Source organism: Anguilla anguilla, chromosome 19 (assembly GCF_013347855.1).
Source record: "Anguilla anguilla isolate fAngAng1 chromosome 19, fAngAng1.pri, whole genome shotgun sequence".
Lineage (NCBI taxonomy): Eukaryota > Metazoa > Chordata > Actinopteri > Anguilliformes > Anguillidae > Anguilla > Anguilla anguilla.
This window is the reverse complement of record NC_049219.1, coordinates 12,688,433-12,709,687: the sequence shown is the minus strand read 5'-3', so window position 1 is coordinate 12,709,687 and position 21,255 is coordinate 12,688,433. Positions and strand designations below refer to the sequence as shown.

General features: G+C 46.9%; 2 protein-coding genes across 13 annotated transcripts in view; both read left to right on the top strand.

Annotated features, from left to right (window-relative positions):
* Window positions 1-12,788, top strand: part of LOC118219103 (pleckstrin homology domain-containing family A member 5-like) — a 66,192-nt gene extending 53,404 nt beyond the window's left edge. For 8 of the 11 annotated variants that reach the window (XM_035401992.1, XM_035401997.1, XM_035401996.1 and 5 more), the window contains 14 exons: window positions 1,485-1,565; window positions 2,137-2,286; window positions 2,421-2,522; window positions 2,976-3,087; window positions 3,617-3,660; window positions 4,265-4,417; window positions 5,146-5,266; window positions 5,766-5,881; window positions 6,628-6,801; window positions 7,233-8,642; window positions 8,822-8,928; window positions 9,132-9,244; window positions 10,024-10,123; window positions 11,040-12,788. In XM_035401992.1, coding sequence (XP_035257883.1) covers window positions 1,485-1,565; window positions 2,137-2,286; window positions 2,421-2,522; window positions 2,976-3,087; window positions 3,617-3,660; window positions 4,265-4,417; window positions 5,146-5,266; window positions 5,766-5,881; window positions 6,628-6,801; window positions 7,233-8,642; window positions 8,822-8,928; window positions 9,132-9,244; window positions 10,024-10,112 — 2,772 coding nt within the window. In that variant the 3' untranslated portion in view covers window positions 10,113-10,123; window positions 11,040-12,788. The remainder of the gene's footprint in view (window positions 1-1,484; window positions 1,566-2,136; window positions 2,287-2,420; window positions 2,523-2,975; window positions 3,088-3,616; window positions 3,661-4,264; window positions 4,418-5,145; window positions 5,267-5,765; window positions 5,882-6,627; window positions 6,802-7,232; window positions 8,643-8,821; window positions 8,929-9,131; window positions 9,245-10,023; window positions 10,124-11,039) is intronic. The other 3 variants (XM_035401994.1, XM_035401991.1, XM_035401995.1) reach the window with 3 other exon arrangements.
* A 1,028-nt stretch (window positions 12,789-13,816) lies between these two features.
* On the top strand, window positions 13,817-20,252 carry LOC118218682 (zinc finger protein AEBP2-like). 2 transcript variants are annotated; one of them, XM_035401268.1, is made up of 8 exons: window positions 13,818-14,386; window positions 16,055-16,265; window positions 17,112-17,219; window positions 17,534-17,720; window positions 18,096-18,220; window positions 18,482-18,549; window positions 18,768-18,881; window positions 19,415-20,252. In XM_035401268.1, exons 1-8 carry the CDS (start codon window positions 13,881-13,883, stop codon window positions 19,425-19,427), a joined length of 1,332 nt encoding a protein of 443 aa, XP_035257159.1. In that variant the 5' UTR covers window positions 13,818-13,880; the 3' UTR covers window positions 19,428-20,252. The 2 variants fall into 2 exon arrangements, with proteins under 2 accessions (XP_035257160.1, XP_035257159.1); XM_035401269.1 differs by lacking the exon at window positions 19,415-20,252 and having other exon boundaries at window positions 13,817-14,386; window positions 18,768-18,885.
* The last annotated feature ends 1,003 nt before the right edge of the window (window positions 20,253-21,255 follow it).

The following is a 21,255-nucleotide window of genomic DNA, read 5'->3' as shown; positions in this document are numbered from 1 at the left end:
GTATCGACCTTGACGGACTCGCTGGCTGCTCTGTCAGCTTGTTGATAAACAATTTCAGCGAAAACACGGTGGAACAGAATAGATAAATCCCTGCTGGTGAGTCTGGAAATTAAGTCTGGATCCTCTAATTGCTTGCGATCAAATTGCTTATAAATTGAGCCGCGATGGTCCTGTAGAGAACGGTTAGCAGTAACGCTTATCTTAAGTTTTAAGCTCCTCGAAAGAGAGAGAGAGAAAAAATAGATTTTTGGAAAGTCACCTCGTCTTTCCCCTCCAGAAAGCGTAGTTGCTTTCAGCCTCCACTCAGATCCACACATTAAGAACTAATTGTGTCTGACTGCTTGAGAGAACAGCTGTCCTCTGAAGGTTATGAGACAGGAAAAAAAAGAAAATGTATATTTTTTTTATGCCTACGGAGGCATTATGTTTTCGTCCCATTCTCGTGAACGTTATATCTCAGGAACGCCTTGAGGGAATTTCTTCAAGTTTGGCACAAGTTTTGATGAACTGATTAGATTTTGGTGGTCAAAGGTCAAGGTCACTGTGACCTCACTAAACACGTTTTTGTCTTGGCAGAGGCATACAACTGCTAGGCGGTATTTCTAGTTTTTAATTTACGTGTATGTAGTATATAAGTATACAAGGTTGCTAGTATGCTACCTTTAGACCCTAGATTGCACAGGGTGCTGGAGTGGAGTTAGTACAGTTTGGGGAAGTTCAGTAGCAGTTCTCATTGAGGAGAGCAGGAAGCCTTTGGGCTTCTGGCGTGTCATTGAGAGGAGCTAATATGGCAGAACCCACAAGCGCTGCGTTGGACTGTAATAAAAACGGGCCTCCTTTCCAGTAAAAACAATACAGACTTTTAAACCAGCAGCTGCTGAAGATGGCGGAAATGAAACTTGACGTGTGGAGAAGGGAATGCGCGAGGAGGATATTGTTTCAGGTCTGAGGTTCAGAGGAATGAGAGAGCGCTCGGCGAGTACTTTCCACTGCATTCTGTCCTCACCCCCAGCGGCCTCTAACTGTGCCCTGGGGTCCGGGGCCTGTCTTTCAGGCAACTGTATGTATTTCACCCGACATAAATAACCCCTCTATACCCATACGAGGATACGATCATTGAATTGCCGACATGCATTGCTTTCTGTGTGAAATGAACCTCTTGTGGAAAACGTCACTCCAGAGATGTATGTTACAGATTTGCCCCTTTAAACTTTAACCTGTGACATCATTTAAAGTTTGAATCTAAGCATAAGAACATAATTTGAAGTCAGAAGCTGAGTATTGTGACATCATTTGAAGTGTGAGTCTGAGTACTGTGACATCATTCTAAGTGTGAATCTGAGTACTGTGACATCATTCTAAGTGTGAATCTGAGTACTGTGACATCATTCTAAGTGTTAATCTGAGTACTGTGACATCATTCTAAGTGTTAATCTGAGTACTGTGACATCATTCTGAGTGTGAGGCTCTGCTCTTGTTTGCAGGTGAAGCTGAGCAGGCTGTGTGAGCAGGACAAAGTGGTTCGCACCCAGGAGCACAAGCTGCAGCAGCTCTACAGAGAGAAGGTGTCCGATCCTGTCGCCGTCTCCGCACCTTACAGCAGGGGGTCTGACATTTCCGGCTGTGTCTGGGTCTTGTGCCTCCTAAAAAAGAAAAAAAAAAATTTAAAGAGCAAGAGCCATTTTTTCCTAGCTCAAGCATTTTTGCTGAAGGAGCTGCAGAGCCATTGGTCACCGTGTCCAGTACAAATGAGTGTGTGGAGCAGGCCTCATTAGAGCATGCCCCCTCGGCCCTGTGTGGGATTTATGACAACCTTCCGGCCCATTCTACGGCCAGCTCTGTCAGACCCCAGTAGGGAAGTTCACTGCAGCCATTGAAATGTGGAGTGGTTTTACCTTGGAGTGGTTTTGACAGATGTGGTGGTGTTGAGGTGAGTGTGTTTGTGTAGGGGAGAGTGTGATGGTGTTGGGGTGAGTGTGACGGTGTTCAGGTGAGTGTGATGGTGTTGGAGTGAGTGTGAGAGTGTTTGGGTGAGTGTGACAGGGTTGCGGTGAGTGTGATGGTGTTGGGGGGAGTGTGATGGTGTTCAGGTGAGTGTGACGGTGTTGAGTTGTGACGGTGTTGGGTCCTCCGCAGCACACCCTGGAGACGGCGCTGCTGGCGGCCAGTCAGGAGATAGAGATGAGCGCGGGAGACCAGGCAGCCCTGCAGAGTGTGGTGCAGCAGAGAGACCTGCTACAGAGCGGCCTACTGAGCACGTGCAGAGAGCTGGCCCGCGTCAACACTGTGAGTCTCACACACACACACACACACACACACACACACACACATGCATGCAGACACACACTCTTACATACACACACACACACACACACTCACACTCTTACACACATGGCACAGCTGTCTCTTGCTCCCCACAGGCCCTGGAGAGGTCATGGAGGGACTTTTCCCAGCTGGAGACCGACGTCACGCTGATCCGGAACAATCTCCTGGAGCAGCTGGAGGCTCTGGGTACCCCTCAGGTATATGCATCCAATTACCGACACCGTGAGCCAAGGTACACACACCTATTAGAGACACTGTCCTCTGGTATACACCATTACAGATCCTGTTACCTACACTGTGGGTCAGGTACACACTCACATCAGCGACACTGATATTCTATATTCTAGAATATTCTACATTCTACATTCTCCTGCTACTGGTCAGCTAAAAATATAAATTCATGTGTGACAGTTGTTTAGCATGTCTAACAACGGAAACGAAATATATATATATATATAAGGCTGTCTACAAAGCAAATAAGCAGTTGTGTATGCGTGTGTGTGTGTGTGCATGTGTGCGTGCGTGCGTGCGTGCATGTGTGTGTGTGCGTGTGCGTGCGTGCGTGTGTGTGTGCGTGTGCGTGTGTGCATGTGTGCGTGCGTGTGTGTATGTGCGTGCGTGTGTGCGTGTGCATGCGTGTGTATTTGCAGACGGAGCCTCCCAGTCAGCAGCATGTGCAGATACAGAAGGAGCTGTGGAGGATACAGGATGTGACTGAGGCCTTGAGTAAGAACAGGACTCAGAGAAGCACTGAGGCCCCAAGTGAGTCACTGAGTCACGTATACACACAAGCACACATGCACATACACACATGCACACACACACATGCACACACACGCGCATGCACATACACACGTGCACACACACGCAGGCACACACACACATGCACACACACGCAGAGAAACACGCAGGCATGCACACACATACACACACGTACATATACACTTGCACGCACACGCTCACACTGATACACACACAGACATGCGCAAACAGTTCTCCATGACTGTTATCTGTTTATATATGCTGTGAACAGCTGCTTTTATCTATGTGTGAATAATGGTTACAGTGTCACGCTAAGTAAAATAATATGCTGTATTGATTTTGATGCCTTTCCGCATCGCCCTTATGCTGAATAATGTGCTCATTATTCACCTGTGAAAGGGTTTATTACTGCCGTACCTTACACACACACACACACACACACACTCACACACACACACTCACACTGCGGGAGGGTTTGAGTCTTCCCGCAGTTTTATATTCCTCATATTTCTCCCCTTGTTGTTGCCAGGTGTTGTAAACTCCAATGCAGCCCCCAGTCAGCCGACGAGTGAGGTAAGAGGGGTGTACACACACACACACACCGACACACGCACGCACACACACACGCGCACACACACACTAAAACACACGTGCGCGTGCACAGAAAGACACACTATTTTCCCAACATCTCCTCAGACTGAAGCGGGCCTCTGCAGAAACACCTTGGAATGCCACTCATCTCAAACCAGGATTCGTTTTTGCACCTGTCAGTCTTCTGAGACAATTACAAAAGGGGCGGGGCCTGACCCACACAGCTGTGCTCAGCACACGAGCATCACAGAGTAGTGGAAAAAGCGATCTTGAACAGCACGTGTTGCGCTCAGCTCTGGTTCTTAGCAGCCTCCTTCAGATCTCTGCTGCCCCCTGTTGTGTAGAGGATTGAACTGCATGCGTAACGGTGGCTAAGCCTACTGTAGCCTGATTGACATTTATATTCCATTGTTCTGGCCTTGGTCAGTTCCAGGTAGTTGTATGTTCAGTCGCCATTTTGGACATGTTTCGCGCCTCAACTGAGCTGCTGAAGTGGGGCCCCGCCCCCCTGTCACTGTCCCGTGATTGAGTGACAGCACAGTGCCGCTGCGCAGGCTGTCAGCTCGCCCCTCTCTGTGATCTGTAGGAAGAGGACTCGGTGCCCCCCCGGCCCCCCCTCCCCCAGTATTATGACATCATAGGCGTCCCTCCCGCCGGCGGTGCCCACCGGCCCGCGGGCCAGGCGTCCACCCCTCGGCCGGACGACAGGAAGCACGGGCAGAGGAACGGCACTCACAGCGTAAGACGCTGACCTCCGACCTCTGACCCCTGTTACGAGGGTTGCATATTCATCCATCGTTGTGACGACATGGGGTCATTGAGTCCCTTTTTGCGATTCTCTATGGTTTTGGTTTTTTTTTGTGGGGGTTTTCAAATTTATTCAACCTGCACACCCCCCCCCCCCTTCACCCACCCACTCCTCTCAAAATCTCTGTGAGGGTTGAGTTGGGATTTCCAACATGTCATCTTTGACTTATCTCTCTTTTGTTGATCGGTTCAAGTCAAATTACCGTCCCATCCCATCTCCTGTGTGTATTTTACCATTGAGCCGCATTCATTATCTCTGGTTGTCATTCAATGTCACATCACTCTATTGAGAGGTCTGAAGTGTTAAGATGTGCTTGCGTTGCTGTTTTGTCATTTTTGAGCTAGACCATTCGGGGTAAAAAAAAAAAAAAAATCAAACCATCTTTGAATACATTCCTAGGTCTGTGTTGTGAAGAGATGTGGTTGTGGTTTTGTTGTTGGTTGACTGCGTTTGTAGGGGTGTGTGCGTGCGTGTGTAGAATGTGTGTGACACCTGCAGGTATGTGTGAGGTATATACAGTCTATAGTGTGCGTGCATGTCTGTGTAGACATGTGTATGTGTGTGCGTGTGTGTGTGTGTGTGCGTGGACATGTAGTGTGTGTGTGTGTGTGTGTATGTGTGTGTGTGTGTGACGGTGCTGAGCTCCGCTCTGTCTCCAGGGTCCAGACTACAGGCTGTGTAAGAGTGAGCCTGAGCTCACCACCGTGACGGAGGTGGAGGAGAGCAACACGGAGGACAAGGCGGAGGCGGCAGTGGACAAAGAGCCGTCCGGCACCAAAGGTCGGCTGGGGGTCACGGGCTCTCCTCCCCGAGCTCACCTGGGAGAGCGGTTATCCTGTAGAAACAAAACTTTTTAAGGCATCCTTTCTCACTGTAATTTATGGTTTGATGTTCAGTGCAGCTCAAGGGCCTGATCATTACATCATACACAAACCTCCAAAAATCACGAGACTATAGTCACACAGAATACTCCCATTACCATACTGCAGACTCTCATTTAACCAAGTTGCGGAAGAATTAACAGAAGCTGACATATAAATGAATGGTAGATTCTTCCCTTCAGAGTTGATTTTTCACCAGAAACTCATGAGAACCCTCTCTTGTATAAACTGTTGTTTAATTTGGGTGTCATCTCCAGAAAGGAGCAGGTCCTCCTGATTTTAAAATGTATTTACGGAGTTTAAAAAGTGAGCCATTTCTGAGCAGGCCTGCAGTCGCCTGGTTTTCCCGCTCATTTCCCCGATCGCTGATTGGCTGATTCCCGTCGGTCTGTGCTCAGGGCTTCCCTACCCCGTGGGGGTGGTGTCACCGAGGACGAAGTCCCCCTTGACGGAGTCGTCGAACATCACCTCCTACGTCACCCTGAGGAAGAGCAAGAAGCCGGACCCCAGGACGGTAAGATTTCTCCTCGCGGACCGTGGCTGTGTCGAGAGAGCGGCCGGAATCTCAAAGCCGTCGGTTGGTTAAGGGGTTCTGCGGCGTTTTCGGGAGGAGCTTTGATCAGGGCGAAGCGTCACGTTTGTCTGACGTCTGTTGACGGCCCCCGTCGTCTCAGAGGTCTGACGAGCTTCGGGTCTTTGAAATCCGGAGTTTAACGACCAGACGGATTCGCTTAACTGACTCCCGCGCAAACGGTCCAGCCCAGCCGTGGTTTTTGATGTGGAGTTTGAGAGCTGACTTCCAGGGGTGCCCACACGCTGGGCGCGATTAATCATGCATGGCTGGGCCCTAGTTTGCATTCAGGTGTGCTCATCATCTCCTGCGCGTGGTGCTCGGTAATTACATCAATAAAAGATTCACACCCACGCCACGGTCTTCAGCGCAGACGCGAGTCCACCGATTCGTTGGAGAAGAAAATGACAGGGTTTTTAACGATGAGCGCCGGTATCTTTACTGGAAAATGTGCTGGTTTTTTTTTTTCTGTGGAAATAATTACATGAATTTCGTGGGAAAAAAATGTTAACGACATTGTGTTGATCTTGGAGGCGCTGTTCATAAGGGAAATGCAATGTCAAATGTTGTGTAAGTCGCTCTGGATAAGAGCGTCTGCTAAATGCCTTTAATGTAATCTAATGTAATGTAAATAATTGGCTGAAATAATTGCTGCAATCCCCCTGTTGTCTCGACTGCGCCCCCTGCAGGACCGTCCCCACAGCGCGGCAGAGCAGGCCGGTCAGGCGGAGACGGGGAGGCCCAGGATGAGCGTGGAGGAGCAGCTGGAGAGGATCAGGAGGCACCAGGAGGGCACGCTGAGAGGCAGGAAGAAGCCTCCAGCTGTCGTGGGGGTGGGGTCAGAGAACTTCCGCACCCTGCAGGTACGCCACCAGGGGGCGCTGAGGCAAATAAGGAAAGGGCGTCTTCCCCTGGGCTGGGCTTCCTTACAGGAATAAAAAAAATACTAATGTATTGAATGTGAAGCGTGCAGGACTGGAGCGTATGAATGTGTGTGCGTGTGTGTGTGCGCGCGTGTGCATGTGTGTGTGTGTGTGTGTATGCATAAAGGGTGAAGATAGGGCTACTTCTCTGAAAGATCACTTACGTATAATCGCATGAGATGTATTAAGATATATGATATAAATGTGAAGTTCAGCTGAAGCATATTTAAACCCAGGAGGAGGGCCTGGTCGAGCATTCCAAACAGGCGCTTCTTTTGTGGCTTGATTATAAATGCATGATGCAGGCAGCTCTTTGCCCGGCGCTTAGTTTGTTGAGAGTGCTTTTTAATGGGCTGTGCTGTTTGTTGCAGAGCCGTAAGAGAGGCGAAGGGGTCCCCAGTGACATCCAGGAGCTGCTGGCCTCTCTGCGGGGGAAGGACACTGTGAAGCAGAAAGACCCAGTGAAGGAGCAGGAGGTGGAGAAAGAACAGGGACAGGAGCAGGAGGTGGAGAAAGAACAGGTGCAGGAGCCCAAGAAAGAACAGGCACAGGAGCAAGGGGCGGAGAAGGAACAGGAGCAGGAGGCAAAGAAAGAACAGGAACAGGAGCAGGAGGTGGAGAAAGAACAGGGACTGGAGCAGAAGGCAGAGAAAGAACAGGAGCAGGAGGTGAGGAAAGAACAGGAGCCCAAGAAAGAACAGGGACAGGAGAAAGAGGCAGAGAAAGAACAGGAGCTGATAAAAGAAGAGGGCCCTGAGCAGTTGGATGAACAGAAATTGGACTCCTTGAAAGAAGAGGCACCTGAACAAACGAAGGGACAGGAACAGGGGCTGGAGAAAGAACAGGAACTGGAGCAGGTGGAAGAACAGGAGCAGGAGTCAGTGCAGGACCAGGGGCCAGTGGAGGAAAAGGACCTGGTTAAGGAGCAGGAACAGACGAAGGCAGAGGAACAGGAGCAGACACAGGTGGGGGAACAGGAGCTGGTGAAAGAACCAAAACAGGAAGAGGAGCCAATAGGGGAACAGGAACTGGTTAAGAAACAGGAGCAGGGCCAGGCAGAAGAACAGGTGCAGGAACAGGAACAGGTGGAGGAAAATGAGGAAAAGCCAGTGGAGGAACAGGAGCTGGTGAAAGAACAGAAACAGGAAGACGAGCCAGTGAAGGAACAGGAGCTGGTTAAGGAACAGGAGCAAAAGCCTGTGGAGGAACAGGAGCTGGTGAAAGAACAGAAACAGGAAGAGCCAGTTGAGGGACAGGAGCTGGTTAAGCAGCAAGTGCAGGCACAGTCAGAGGAACAGAAGCAGGAACAGGTGGGGGAACAGGAGCAAATGCCTGTGGAGGAACAGGCTCTGGTGAAAGAACAGAAACAAGATAAGGAGCCAGTGGAGGATCAGGAGCTGGCACCTGAGGAGCAGCAGGCACCAGAGCAGGAACCAGAGCTGGAGAACCTACAGGAGTCTGAGCAGATGGATGAACCGGAACAGGAGCCTGTGAAAGAGGACGGATCTGAGCAAATTAAGGAGCAGGCACCGCTGCAGGAACAGAAACCAGAGAAAGACCTGGAAGAGGAGCCAAGGAATGAACAGGCAAAGGAGCCAGCACAGGAACAGGCAGAGGAAGAGAAAGATAAACAGGGAGAAGAGCTAGTAAAGGAGAAGGAAGTGGTGCAGGAACAGGAGCAGGTGAACAGCCAGGATCAGGCGAATGAGCCATCGAAGGAACTCCAAGACAATCCAGTGGAGGAACAGGAAGAGGACATGACAAATAAGGAACAGGAGCAGGTGAATGAACAAGAGATTCTGACAGAGGTTACACGCACACACACACTTTAATTATGATGAAAGGTTCTTGGCTCATTCAGTGTGTACTCACTAAAACATTTATGAAGTCCTGTCTGCGTGAAACATGTTGTCAGTGATCAGACTGTATAATTCTGCTGTTTGTGACTTTCTACCCACAGCCTCTACAAACCCCACCACAGCCCCAGGAGCAGCAGCCGGAGAAAAAATTGCCCGAGGTTCTGATCCAGGAGGAGGATGGTATCAAAGCCCTTGTGGTCAAAAACAGGTGCCCTGTACAGTCTACAACATTCGCGCCTTTTCCAAGTCCCCTAAATTCTTAAAAGTCACAACAAATTTAGACTTGTACCTTTAATGCTTTAAAAAAAATTGTCCACAGTTGTATTGTGTGTGTGTGTGCATGAGTATGTGCTAGCATCTGCAGGTATGTGTACACACGTATGCTTAACTGTTCCATGGTCCGTGTCCCAGCATGCAGAGGGTGGCACCAGTGGTGAACTCTAACCCCGAGCTGAAGACAGAGGAGGTCACGGAGCAAGACCAGCAGCAGCTGATCAACAACTGTGAGCAGAAGGGAGCGGAGGGTGAGAGGGGGTGGGAGGGGGGGCGGCAGGGGACAGGGGAGAATTTTGGCAAGTTTTGAGCAATGCACCAGTAGTATAAATGCATTCTCTAACTATTCAGAAATACTAATCCTTTATTCATAAGCAAGCTGAGAATCATCTGCCGGTGTTGCTTTTGATGTCTATACACTTTTGTTTCCCCCAACCAAATCTTCTTTGTACACTTGAGCAATTATAACAACAAAAACAAAACATTTTTCATCTTTATGAAAAGGAGCTTAGAACAAACCAGGAGCTTAGAACAAACAAAAGATCCAAAATAAAATGTTTTCAGTGAGTTTGACAAGAATAAAGAAAGATTTCCTATCCACGGTGAGTATGGTAAACACAAAGGTAATGGAAGATAAATGGGTGGAGCTACGATGAGAGCTCAGCCATTGGCTGATATGACTATGCTGCTCTGATGTCACAGTTGCTGCATGGAATGTTTAGCATCGGAGGGTAATTACAGTACCAAGGGTCCCTTCTGTATCCACTGGGAGTCCCCAGACATTTAGTTTGTGAAGGGTTCTCTCATTAGTAATCATGCCTTCTGAGTGAAAGAGGGAACTCATTACGGCGCAAAGCGACAACAGGACGCAGCGGACAGCAGGGCCCTGCCGGACGAGTTTGCTTCAGATCTTGTTCTTTTGAGTCACGGCTCATTTTCAAGGTTCGGCTGCGATTGGACGGTCAGTGACTGACACAGTGGCCGTGCAGTGGGGCAGTGCTGATCTACCTGTGTCCTCTCTCTTCTGCAGTGAAAAGCCTGCCTGCCCTACCCCTGTGTCCAACCCCGCCATCTACACCGCCCCAGCTGGCTGAAGGGTCCCACTTCATGTGTGTGTAGAGACCCCCTGGGTAAGAGCGCCTACTTCCTGTCATAAGGCTCCTCCAACACTGGTCTCAGAACAGTGCACCCCAGTCTGACGTTCGATTTCATATAACCAACATGCCTGTTAGTTATTTGAATACTCCATATTTACCAATCAGATTGTGTGATAGCTTTCAAGTGTCAAATTTTTCCTCTTGTAACACGAAAAGACTTTCCGTAATTTTTAAAAGCTTGAAGCAGCTACTTTACAAATAATACATGAACTACTGCCACCCAGTGGAATGCATTGTACAGCACAAGAGAGGAAAAACCTGAAGGCTGTACCTGCATGGAACCCTCATGCAGCTCATTGTGTGATGGTGTCAACAGGTGGGGTTTCCCTGATTGCAGTGACCAGAATGAGACACTGCAGCTCCCTTTGTTCTGTTAGAGGAAGGGCTGAGTGGATGCTGTTTGTACGCAGATCCAAAATGGAGGACTAAACAACAAAACTAATGGCATTTAAACTAACTAATTTTTGAGTTCGCCTGGGGTGTGGGGGGAGTGCTTTCGTGTCATATTGAGTGTTTATTTGCCATGTGATTGGAGGGTGGAAATATATTTTTTTATTTGTTCTTGGAATTAGGTACTTTCGTATATGAATACCAGTGAAATGTTAGGAACAGACATGGCTTGTTTGACAGTTAAACTTTGGCCTTGTCAGATTCACACACTTGCATACTATTGAGTATACAAGTCATACTACTCAATAGTAGGCAAGTGTGCTGATTCGGGCACGACCTCTATGTTTTGCTGTGCAGAATGAGGCCTTTTGATTGGTCAATTTCATGTTACGTGATTGGCAGCACATGGCTGCTCCGCCTACATCCTGTTCTCCCTGTGGTTCTATTGGCTGCTCATCTGGCCTTTTCCCTCCCCCCCCCTCCTCTGGCCTCTCTGAAGATCTGCCCTTGAGGAATGCTGGGATGGAACAACGTGATGTCACCTGCACAGACCCCACAGAAGACTGCAGAGAGCTCCCCGACAGTCTCGTCCATAAGAACTGTGCCAACGGTCACACGGGCCATGTTTGAATACTTTTTTTAAAACTACAATTTACTTATTCCCTTACCCTGCAAACATGTTACCATGGAAGGGAAGAGTCGCTCATAAGAAACCAGATCTGCTAGTCGGTCCAGTATTATTTTAAGGCAACATTGCTTTTGAGTGAGGTTGAAATATTTGCAGCACATTTATGCTCTAAAACAGGTTTTGAACAAGAGTGTCATTATAAATAGCGCTTTGTGACAATTCTGTTATGTAAATTACATTTTAAAAAGTGCAATGAAAAATACAATTTAATTGAATGGCTGGTGGAATAATAACATTTTGCTTCTTTTACGTTTTCATTATTATATTCCCATCTATACACGCTATTTGTTCATGATGTCATACATTTATGTATGGATTTTGTGGCCTGCGGTCATTGTGAGTCATTTAGAAAGTGTATCTTTCATTCATACCCTCCTTGCTTAAACTTGTCCACCAACATTTTCATCATTTTTTCACTTCCTTGTACAAAGCAAAGCCTTATGGGACTTGCAGTCATTTCTAGGCAAGTTCGCTTCCACCGAAGAAGTGTTGTTCTATCTTCAACCAAAGGGTGCACAGGTGAAAGATCATGGAATGTTTGCTGTCATAGAAGCCACGTAGCTCCACGGAGGTGAGGGCAGAAGGAAGGAGGAAGGAGGAAGGAGGAAGGATGCATTTTAACTGTTTTCAAATGCAGCAGCGGTTTCATGCTCCAGGAGCCTTAGACCTGCTTGCAATGACCTCTGACCTCTTCAGTAGAAATCTAGAATATGTTCAGAATTCTCCCATGCAGATATTTTTAATTTTTTTAAATTTTTTTATTGTTAGGTACATTCTAGCTTTGATCATTAGCCTGTGTGGAAAGCTTCAGGGAACTGTCTAAAAAGAAGATCTTACAGGCACACATGCACCGTCTTGACCTCTGGCGCAGAAAGAGAAGACACAAAGGATACCAGTTTATTTTAACCATCCACTGTTTTATTTTTTTCTTTTAGTTTTTAACCTTAATGCATATTTTTATTTCACTTATCATGGATTTTTAAAAATGAGTGATAGTTTGATTTCTTTATTTCTTGTATCTTACAGTGTAGAAACTGAATTATTAACAGAGTATATATGGTGTAGTTATGTAAATGTGTGTGTGTGTGTGTGTGTGTTTGCCTGCGTGCGTGTGTGTGTGCGGGTGTGCTCGCCTAATTGCTTTATAATTCAATAAGGTGCTGCTTCATTGGTGCAGGTGGACAGGTCTGTAATATTTTGGGCTGTTGCCGACACACACGAATGTTCCTCGTTCCGTCATTTTATATTTCAAAAGAGACAAAGACAAAGAGAAGTTTTCATAGTTTAGGTTCTATTTGCATGGTTTTGAGCCTTGGACTGGGAAAAGACAAAACAGCACATGTAAAATAAAAAAAGCAATAAGCAGGTTTCCTTACTCCTGGACTTTGATTTCTGTGTACAAAGTGTAAAAGTGTACAAGATGTTTCTGTATATACTGTACAGCACATAATGAACAGAGCCGATATAAGTATAGATGCTATGTATTGATAATGCTATGCAGATGTTCATACGACATCTGTTTTATATCCTGTTAAATAAACGCTGATGTTTCTATTCTCAGATGTTTTTTTTATTATAATCCTTTTACTCTTGGGCCAGTATCCTAGGGCAGGAAGTGATATAGAGCACATGCATTTTCAAACTGCTTCTTCCCCTAAAATTTTTTTCTTCTTCTTTCCTGAACACATGCATTAGATCTGAATATTTACTTTTAATTTCAGAGCCAGACTCAGATGAAAGGGACAGGCTTCAGTTGGGTACTGCAGTCATATGCAGAAAAAGGGACAGGCTTAACTTCAGGGTCAGAATCACACGGTGAAAATGAAAAGGCCATTTCTCGTCACAAATGCCCGGACCTGAAGTTCTTCCACTGCGTCTGATCTACAGAGAGCCGTCGTCGAGGATCCAGGTGGCCATGAAATGCGACCGTTGTACTCTCATGCGACATGCACTGAACCTTTGATTTGCTGATTGACCATCGGCTTGGCAGTTGTAAGGATGTGCACAGTGTGGTGTGTAAGTTTGTGTTGGTAGGTATGAGTGAAGAATAACAGTGCAAGTTGCCCCCTTTCCATTATTTTCTTTTTTGTCCTATAACAACAAAGCTGTGCACTGTTAGAATGTTATTTCCCCTAAAAGTGTTTTTGGCCATATATTAATACAAAGCAATGTAAAAAAAGAAAAGAAAAAGAAAACAGCAAACTTTTATCATTTAACAAATGCAGTTTGCAACTGATTCAAAAGTGAAAATGATTTGTGTCACATTACAGTGAAAATGATGAGATTAGTATGAGGGGTGGGGGTTTACACATAGATACGTGAGCAGTGGATTTATATATTTTAACTATAAGAAACGGCCTTGGGAATTCAGTGTAGCTCCCACGCGTGAACTCTGTCACGTCTTTCATGACGAGGGAATAATACGTCATATTTCTCCTCCCCACGCGTCCCTGGTCAACCTCTAGGACAGAGCCTGGTCGTGGTTTCTTCGCACAAGCGTGCATTTGCCAATGATTGGTTCGTACGTGTCACATGAGTGCGCATACTCCAATCACGATGCGGTGCGTCTTATGCGATGAGAAAGGCAACACAACCCATGTGAATGCAACACCGCTACAGCACAACTTCGTGGGGCGACGAGACACTTAAAAAATGGCTGCCACTACAACCGACAGTGCCGAAAAAGATAGCCCATCACAAAGCATTCCAAACGGGGCAGTGCTATCAGAAGATGCCAAGGAGGAAACGGTCGCCCCGAATCAGGAACCGGGCGAAAGAGAGGCTATACAAATGGAAGAACTGAACGGCGATCGAGACGAAGAGGAAGGGGACTTAAAGCCTCTCGTTGTGCCTCTTGTTCCCGAAACGGTAGCAGCAACAGGGGAGGATGATGATGAAGATGAGATGGGCTGCGAGATCGAGGAGAGTCTTATGGATCATAGCCCAGCGAGCGGTAGCGACACCGGAGATTGCCCGGAAAAGGAGCCGAAGCGAGAACAAATGGAGACATCGTCCAATGATTCCATTAAGCCGAGCAAAGACAACGATGGCACCGAGAAAACCTGCGGCGGGGGTAGCGACACCATCATGGGACGAGCCGGTGTGGAGATGTCATTGCTGGACGGGGAGCCCCTCAGCCGCGTGGACTCAGAAGACAGGTCAGGATACCAAATCGCGACAGAAACGCAAACGTAGTTGCTATCTTGTGAATTGTGAACAGTAATCGTGCGATCTACTTTTTCATTTTATTTTTATAAACTGCTAAGCGGGCGTGATTGTAGTTACAACCCCTCTCCACACACTGTGGGGACCCCCCCCCACCCCCTGACCGCTCGGCCTACCGTCCAAATCCAGAATCACAGTTGGGGGTTCGGGCGCTTTGTTTGCCTGAGTGTCAGCATCAGCGGTTTAGCATAACAAATGGCCATGCCAGCACCACCTGTCTCCGAGGACGGAGGAGAACAAGGGCAGTGAATCTCTATTATAAATTTGGGAATCGACAGATGAACCCCAGTTTAAGCATTACAGATCAGTTCTTCATTGCCTGAAGTCGTTAAACAAAAGTCGAGCAATCGTACACCGCACCAGTCCGATTTATACATAAGAGCAGCGAACCAGTTACAGCTGATACATTGCCTTACGAAGAATGGTAACCCTTTCTGTTAAATTGCTTCACGCTACATTTAATATATTGTCCATATACAGCTAGATGTGTATGTTTTTTAAAAAGTTAAATACTTTACGCATCGGGCACGGCAGTGTCCCGACTAGGAAGTCATGCGCCCTTATAATTGCAGACTCCGATCGTTGTTTTTAGACGTGCATGTAGGACTCGGACGTTTCTTTGTTTCATTTTTTAGTTTATTACTTAATTCTAACGCCTTCACAAGATAGAAACGTCAATGGAAACGTTTCGTTTGAGTTCGTTGGAAAGAGCTCTTTGTTTTCCAGGTGACGATTTGTGTGAAGGCGTAACAGGAGGAGGGGTTCGTATTGAAATGAGATTAGTGCATGATATCTTTGATTGGCTGAAAAGGAAAACGAAGCACTGACTTGATACAGACTTTCTTGGGACGACAATAAAGTTTGTCAGGTTTTTTCACTGCATAAAGTCCTGGTTTAGAACTTTCCAGTTGGACAACAGTTGCATAACTCGGACTTCTGACTGAAATGGTTCACTTTCTCATAGGCAAAGATCTGCTCACAAAGGTAGGATCTCTTCTGCCATTCCTGAACAGAGTAAAATTTCTTTGGAGTTTTGTAATATATTGGTCTCTATCCTATCTGAGAATTGGCTTATTTATGAATCATTGTCAGCTCTGTGCAGAAATCTGTTGGCTTATTTAACACCAACATGGATCATTGGTCTTGTATATATTTCAGCGACAAAATATCACATGTATACTTTGTTACCTATTATAAAAGGTAAATTATGGACTAGGTAGGAGTTCTGAGATGGCTTTTAGTAGGCACCTACAGATCCCTGACTCTGCACTGACTCCTCTGTGACTCTCCCTGCTGTAGAACCCTGTTGTCATCACACAGACTCCTCTATGACTGTCACTCCTACAGAACCCTGTTGTGGCCCTGCACTGACTCCTCTGTGACTCTCCCTGCTGTAGTACCCTGTTATGTCATTACTCAGACTCCTCTATGACTGTCACTCCTACAGAACCCTGTTGTGGCCCTGCGCTGACTCCCCTGTGACTCTCCCTGCTGTAGTACCCTGTTATGTCATTACTCAGACTCCTCTATGACTGTTACTCCTACAGAACCCTGTTGTGGCCCTGCGCTGACTCCCCTGTGACTCTCCCTCCCCCCTGCAGTATCAGCAGCACCCTGATGGACATGGAGAGCACCGTGTCCAGCGGCCGCTCCACGCCCGCCATGATGAACGGGCACGGCAGCGCTGCGTCCTCCGCTGCCAAGAGGGTGTCCTACACCTGCTGCTGGGACCAGTGCCACATCTGCTTCGAGTCCAGCCCCGACCTGGCCGAGCACATCCGGGGCCTGCACGTGGACGGCCAGCGCGGGGGGGTCAGTCCGCTCTTTCCTCCCTCCCTTCCTCTTAATTTACTCCTCACCCCTCCTTCTCTCGCTCTCTCCATCCATCGTTACCTGCTTCTTTCTGTGCCTGGTGTCCCTCCTTTATGTGTCGCTCTCTTCCTGTAAATCAGTGTATTATGTTGGTGTAGTCAGGTGTGCATATGTTTCAACTGTGTGTGTGTGTGCGTGTGTGTGTGTGTGTAAATATGCTGTATACCTATTCTCCCTTAAAGGCCATGAACAGTAACCACCAGCTGCTGTTTGTTAGTTATCGCTTTGAATCACATGTTGTACAAATGAGTCATTTGTACGATTGTTCTCATAACTGAATCAGTCTCTGTTCTCGATTATTTTTCTCATTTTCTCGGACTGGCTGTCTGACAGCATGTCTGGCTGCGGGCAGACGCATGGAGGATAATCCAGACTTCCTTTTTAAAACTCTCAGCAGCTGCAAGCGACCGTTATTTTATTAAATTTGGCTTCTTTTATTACATTCAGCCCCTCGGGAGCAGCGCATAATTAGCCTCCCATCGCTCTGGGATGTGAGGAGGATGCAGTCGGTGGGGATGCAGCGCTGTTCGTTGCTCGAACGACTCTGGATGCCCGTTTCGGGCTCTATCTGCGCATGCGTGTGATTGGGTCTCCTCCGCCCCTGCCCTGCACATGCGCGGCTTGCAGCTGGCTGGCAGGCGCGTGCGTTTTGGAGAAGAACCGCAGATTGCAGGGGCCGTATATGACCACGCTTGTACATAGTTTGCAAATTAGACGTTACTAATTTTGGTGGGATTGAAGATGCCAAATAAATAAATAAAAATTGTGTGTTTGTGTGTCCTGCAGGTGTTTGTGTGTCTATGGAAGGGCTGTAAGGTGTACAACACGCCGTCCACGAGTCAGAGCTGGCTCCAGAGACACATGCTGTCACACAGCGGAGACAAACCCTTCAAGGTAGGATGTGGCGCCCCCTGTTGACCCGTACTGTCATTGCACTGGGCGGGCTGCAGCCCGTTTGTAGCTGGCGCGGGCTAACCGCAGGTGCTCGGTCGACCAGAGGAGGCGCTGTTGTACACAGTGAAGTTTAAGGGACCCCGCCAACTGGAACCTCATGCCCTGGGTGATGTAATGGCCAGGTGGTGCCAGAATGGTCCTGGTTCAGTCCTAGATAATGGGGCCGTCGATGAACCAAGGACCAGCGGTCGCGCCGGGAGTAGCCTTGAACGCTTGACCTCCGACCTCACGCGCGGCCCTTCTCTCCCCCTCAGTGCGTGGTGGGCGGCTGCAACGCCACCTTTGCCTCCCAGGGGGGGCTGGCGCGCCACGTGCCCACCCACTTCAGCCAGCAGAACTCCTCCAAGCCCTCCAGCCAGTCCAAGCTGAAGGAGGAGTCGCCGTCCAAGGCCGGCCTCAACAAGAGACGGAAGCTCAAGAACAAGCGCAGGCGCTCCCTCCGTAAGTGCAGCTGTGCATGCTGGGAAAATTGTATGCACTCAGGGACCTCCAGAAAATGCATTAATTGTGTGCCGTCCGTTAGCTGAGGCTATTAGATGTTGCAGTACATTCTTCAGCTTATTCATTTTAACTAGTTCTGTGTAATTGTAAGTATTGAGTTATTTTTTGTTTAGGGAGCAGTAATGTACAGTACTTTCGTCTATACACACTTTACTCTCCACTCCCTTGTTGCAAAATGTTATTTTTCCACATGCTGTTGTATGGCAGTTAAAATGGCAAGCCATCTTTATGTCATTCATGGAGTTCATGGTCAACGTGGAGCGGACATATTTTGTTCGTTAAAACGACGCTCTCCTCTTCCTCCTCTTCCTCCAGCTCGGCCGCACGACTTCTTCGACGCCCAGACCATGGACGCGATCCGCCACCGAGCCATCTGCCTGAACCTGGCCACGCACATCGACAGCCAGGGCAACGGACACAGCGTGGTCTTCCACAGCACGGTCAGTCTGGCTGGGGCACGGGAACCTGGATGTTGTCCTTCGAGCACTACTTACTCCAGGCAGCCGGTGGCAGTAGAGGCGTGCAGAATGCATGACCGGAGGATAAGCAGAACAGGCCATTTGGCTGATCTCGGCTCACAGTTTACCTTAAATCTTGTTTTACGTGGATCTGTGTGCGCTTGTATGTGCCTTTTGTGTGTTTTCAGTCCCTGGGTGGACAGACCCGTTTTGAACCATATCACTTTTTTGTTCACCGTGTAGGTAATTGCAAGGCGAAAGGAGGATTCTGGGAAGGTTAAGGTCCTCCTGCACTGGACTCCAGAGGACATGTGAGCATTTCCTCTTAACCAATTAACCCTTTTAAAGTGTGAGATCACGTACGTGTCAATCGGATGTTCTTAACCGAACGTTCTAATGCTGATACTGGTATTTGAAAGCAACAGAGTTAACAAAGTACTGACATTCCAAAAAACATGATGTCAGAGTGGCTGGCGGAGCCAGGCTGTGTGTTATAACTGCAGGCTTTTTTGGTTTTGCCGTGCGCTAGATTGCCTGACGTGTGGGTGAACGAGGCGGACCGGCCGCAGCTAAAGACCAAGGTGGTGCACCTGTCCCAGCTGCCCCAGGACACCGCCGTGCTGCTCAACCCCAACATATACCGGTGAGTGAGCGGGGCAGTGCTGGGCCCAGGGACTCGCTGAGGGAAGCCAGTGTGCGGCAGTGCGTGCAGTACAGTACACAGGAGTACTGGTGTGTGTGTGAGTGTGTGTGTGTGTGCATGTATGTGTCTGTTGTGTGCATGTGTGTGTGAGTGCATGAATTTGTGCAAGGCACTAAAGTATGAAATTAATGTGTGTAAGGCACTACAGTGTTAAATGAATGTGTGTGTGAGTATAACGCACTAAAGTATGAAATGAATGTGTGTGTGTATAAGGAACTACAGCATAAAGTGATTGTTTGTGTGTAAGGCACTGAAGTATTAAATGAATGTTTGTGTATAAGGCACTAAAGTATGAAATTAATGTGTGTATAAAGGACTAAAGTATAAAATTAATGTGTGTATAAAGCACTACAGTCTTAAATTAATTTTTGTGTATAAGGCACTGAAGTATTAAATGAATGTTTGTATAATCGGCACTAAAGTATTAAATTAATATTTGTGTATTAGGCACTAAAGTGTACTTCTGCTTTCAGGATGTTTTTTTAGACTCCGGAGAAGCGCCTGTCATCGCCTGCTGCTGTACCTGAGGTTGAGGGTGACAAACTGGCCCCCGTCCCAGCCAGAAAGGTGTCCTTCCTGTCTTTCAAAAGGTCTCAATTGCACCAAAGTATGCAGCCCAAATTAGAGCTTTCCCCCACCCCCCCAAGTGGTTCTAAAAACTCTCGTAAATGCATACTATCAAGTGTGGAACTTGAGTAAGACGCATTTAGGATTGTTTTATCTGTTTTCTTCCTTTATTTGTTTTTTTACTTTACTACATTACTACTCCTAGATGGGTTTGTTAATAGTGTTAATTTTACACAACAGTGTAACACACTGATCTTTGTAGAAGCCTTGAAGCATTTATAGAGATATAGTTGCTTGTAAATATTTGAGCAGATTTGTAATATATTTTTATATCATGAAATTGTACTGTAGATTGTTTTCCTTTTTTTATAGAGACGAGAAATTGTATATAATGCGAGAGGTATGGAGGTTTGTGTTGACGCTTTTTAACTTTGCCAAGAGTAGAAGCCAATAGAATAGTCAATAGACTAAACGGAAAGACAGACCCCTTCAACAATCGTGTGTTTCAACAATGCCAGCGAATGGCATGTACCGCTGCTGTTGATGACGACGGTGACGATGGTGATGAAGATGACGAAGACGTGGCTCTGTGTTCTTTCCGAGCAGGCAGTGTGACTTTGTATATCTCCATGCTGAGAGATAGGACAGTATTAATGTCTCCCTCTAGCGATGCTTACTGTGATAATGCATAGTAATATGAATAACAATTAATAATATTAATAAACAGTGTACTCAATTTTTGTAGATTTTCCGTGTATTGATGTATTGTTTGATTATGGAAGGGGGGTGTGCGTGTGTGTGTGTTTTGGGCAGGGGGTGGGTGATTTACATATGTTTGTCTTCATAAATTTTATTCATATCCTCATATCTTTCTTCACAATAGACCTTTTAAAGGGTCTAATTATGCACAATGAACAGCTTGTTACACTTCAGGGCTTGCAGTTGTGGTTGGAATGAAACAGTGGGGGTTCCTCCATTAGATACTACACCGCACTGCTTCCAGTGTATGAAATGTGGGCATTCAGATATTGCATCACAGTCAATGCGTGTGCATGTGTATGCCTGAGAACATAAGCACTGCTTGATATTGCATTAAAGAATATGTCACCTGAGGAAATGTGAATTTGAGAACGGACAGGGACTGACCTCAAACCTGAGGTGTGCGTCCATGTGCACCTCTACTGTACGTGATGCGCCATTGCCACGTTCTCCAGACCGATTTTCAATCATTTGGCAGATGCTTTTGGCTGAAGTGACTTGGGAAAAGCGCATTTCATAAAACAGGTGGGTTTCGGTGTTTGAGACATTGTTTGTAATGCCTGGACTAGAGTCAGGTCAAGCACAAATGAGCAGGATGAGGTTTGCGTTCAGATTTTGAGGTTTGAGGGTCCAGACCACTGCCCAAATGATGCAAGGCTTTGTTTCATAATACCCATCTGTAATTGTCTACAGATATGAAAACAAACACATAACTATAAGCTTGTTAAGTGGTTCCAAACTGCACCAATTAACTGCATAAATTGTTCACAAACAAGCCCCCAACAATCAGTCACAACAAATGGACAAAGAGTTTTTTTTTTTTGTTCTTTTAATTCACAAATGATTTTAGTTTTGCATGTTTCCGTTGGCCCTGGTAGTTTAGTGTGCAATGAAAGTCCAAGGTGTGTGTGTGTGTTTCTGTTTTGTGGTTCTAATCATTTTCATAGGCATTTATATATTTAAATATTAGTCTATTGAATACATTGGA

Excerpts from the sequence above, each read along its gene's own strand:
- LOC118218682 (XM_035401268.1), top strand. The coding sequence starts at position 13,881 with ATGGCTGCCACTACAACCGACAGTGCCGAAAAAGATAGCCCATCACAA. Across the intron at positions 16,266-17,111 it reads TGGACGGCCAGCGCGGGGGG|GTGTTTGTGTGTCTATGGAA; the intron begins GTCAGTCCGCTC and ends TGTGTCCTGCAG. Across the intron at positions 18,221-18,481 it reads GCGTGGTCTTCCACAGCACG|GTAATTGCAAGGCGAAAGGA; the intron begins GTCAGTCTGGCT and ends TTCACCGTGTAG.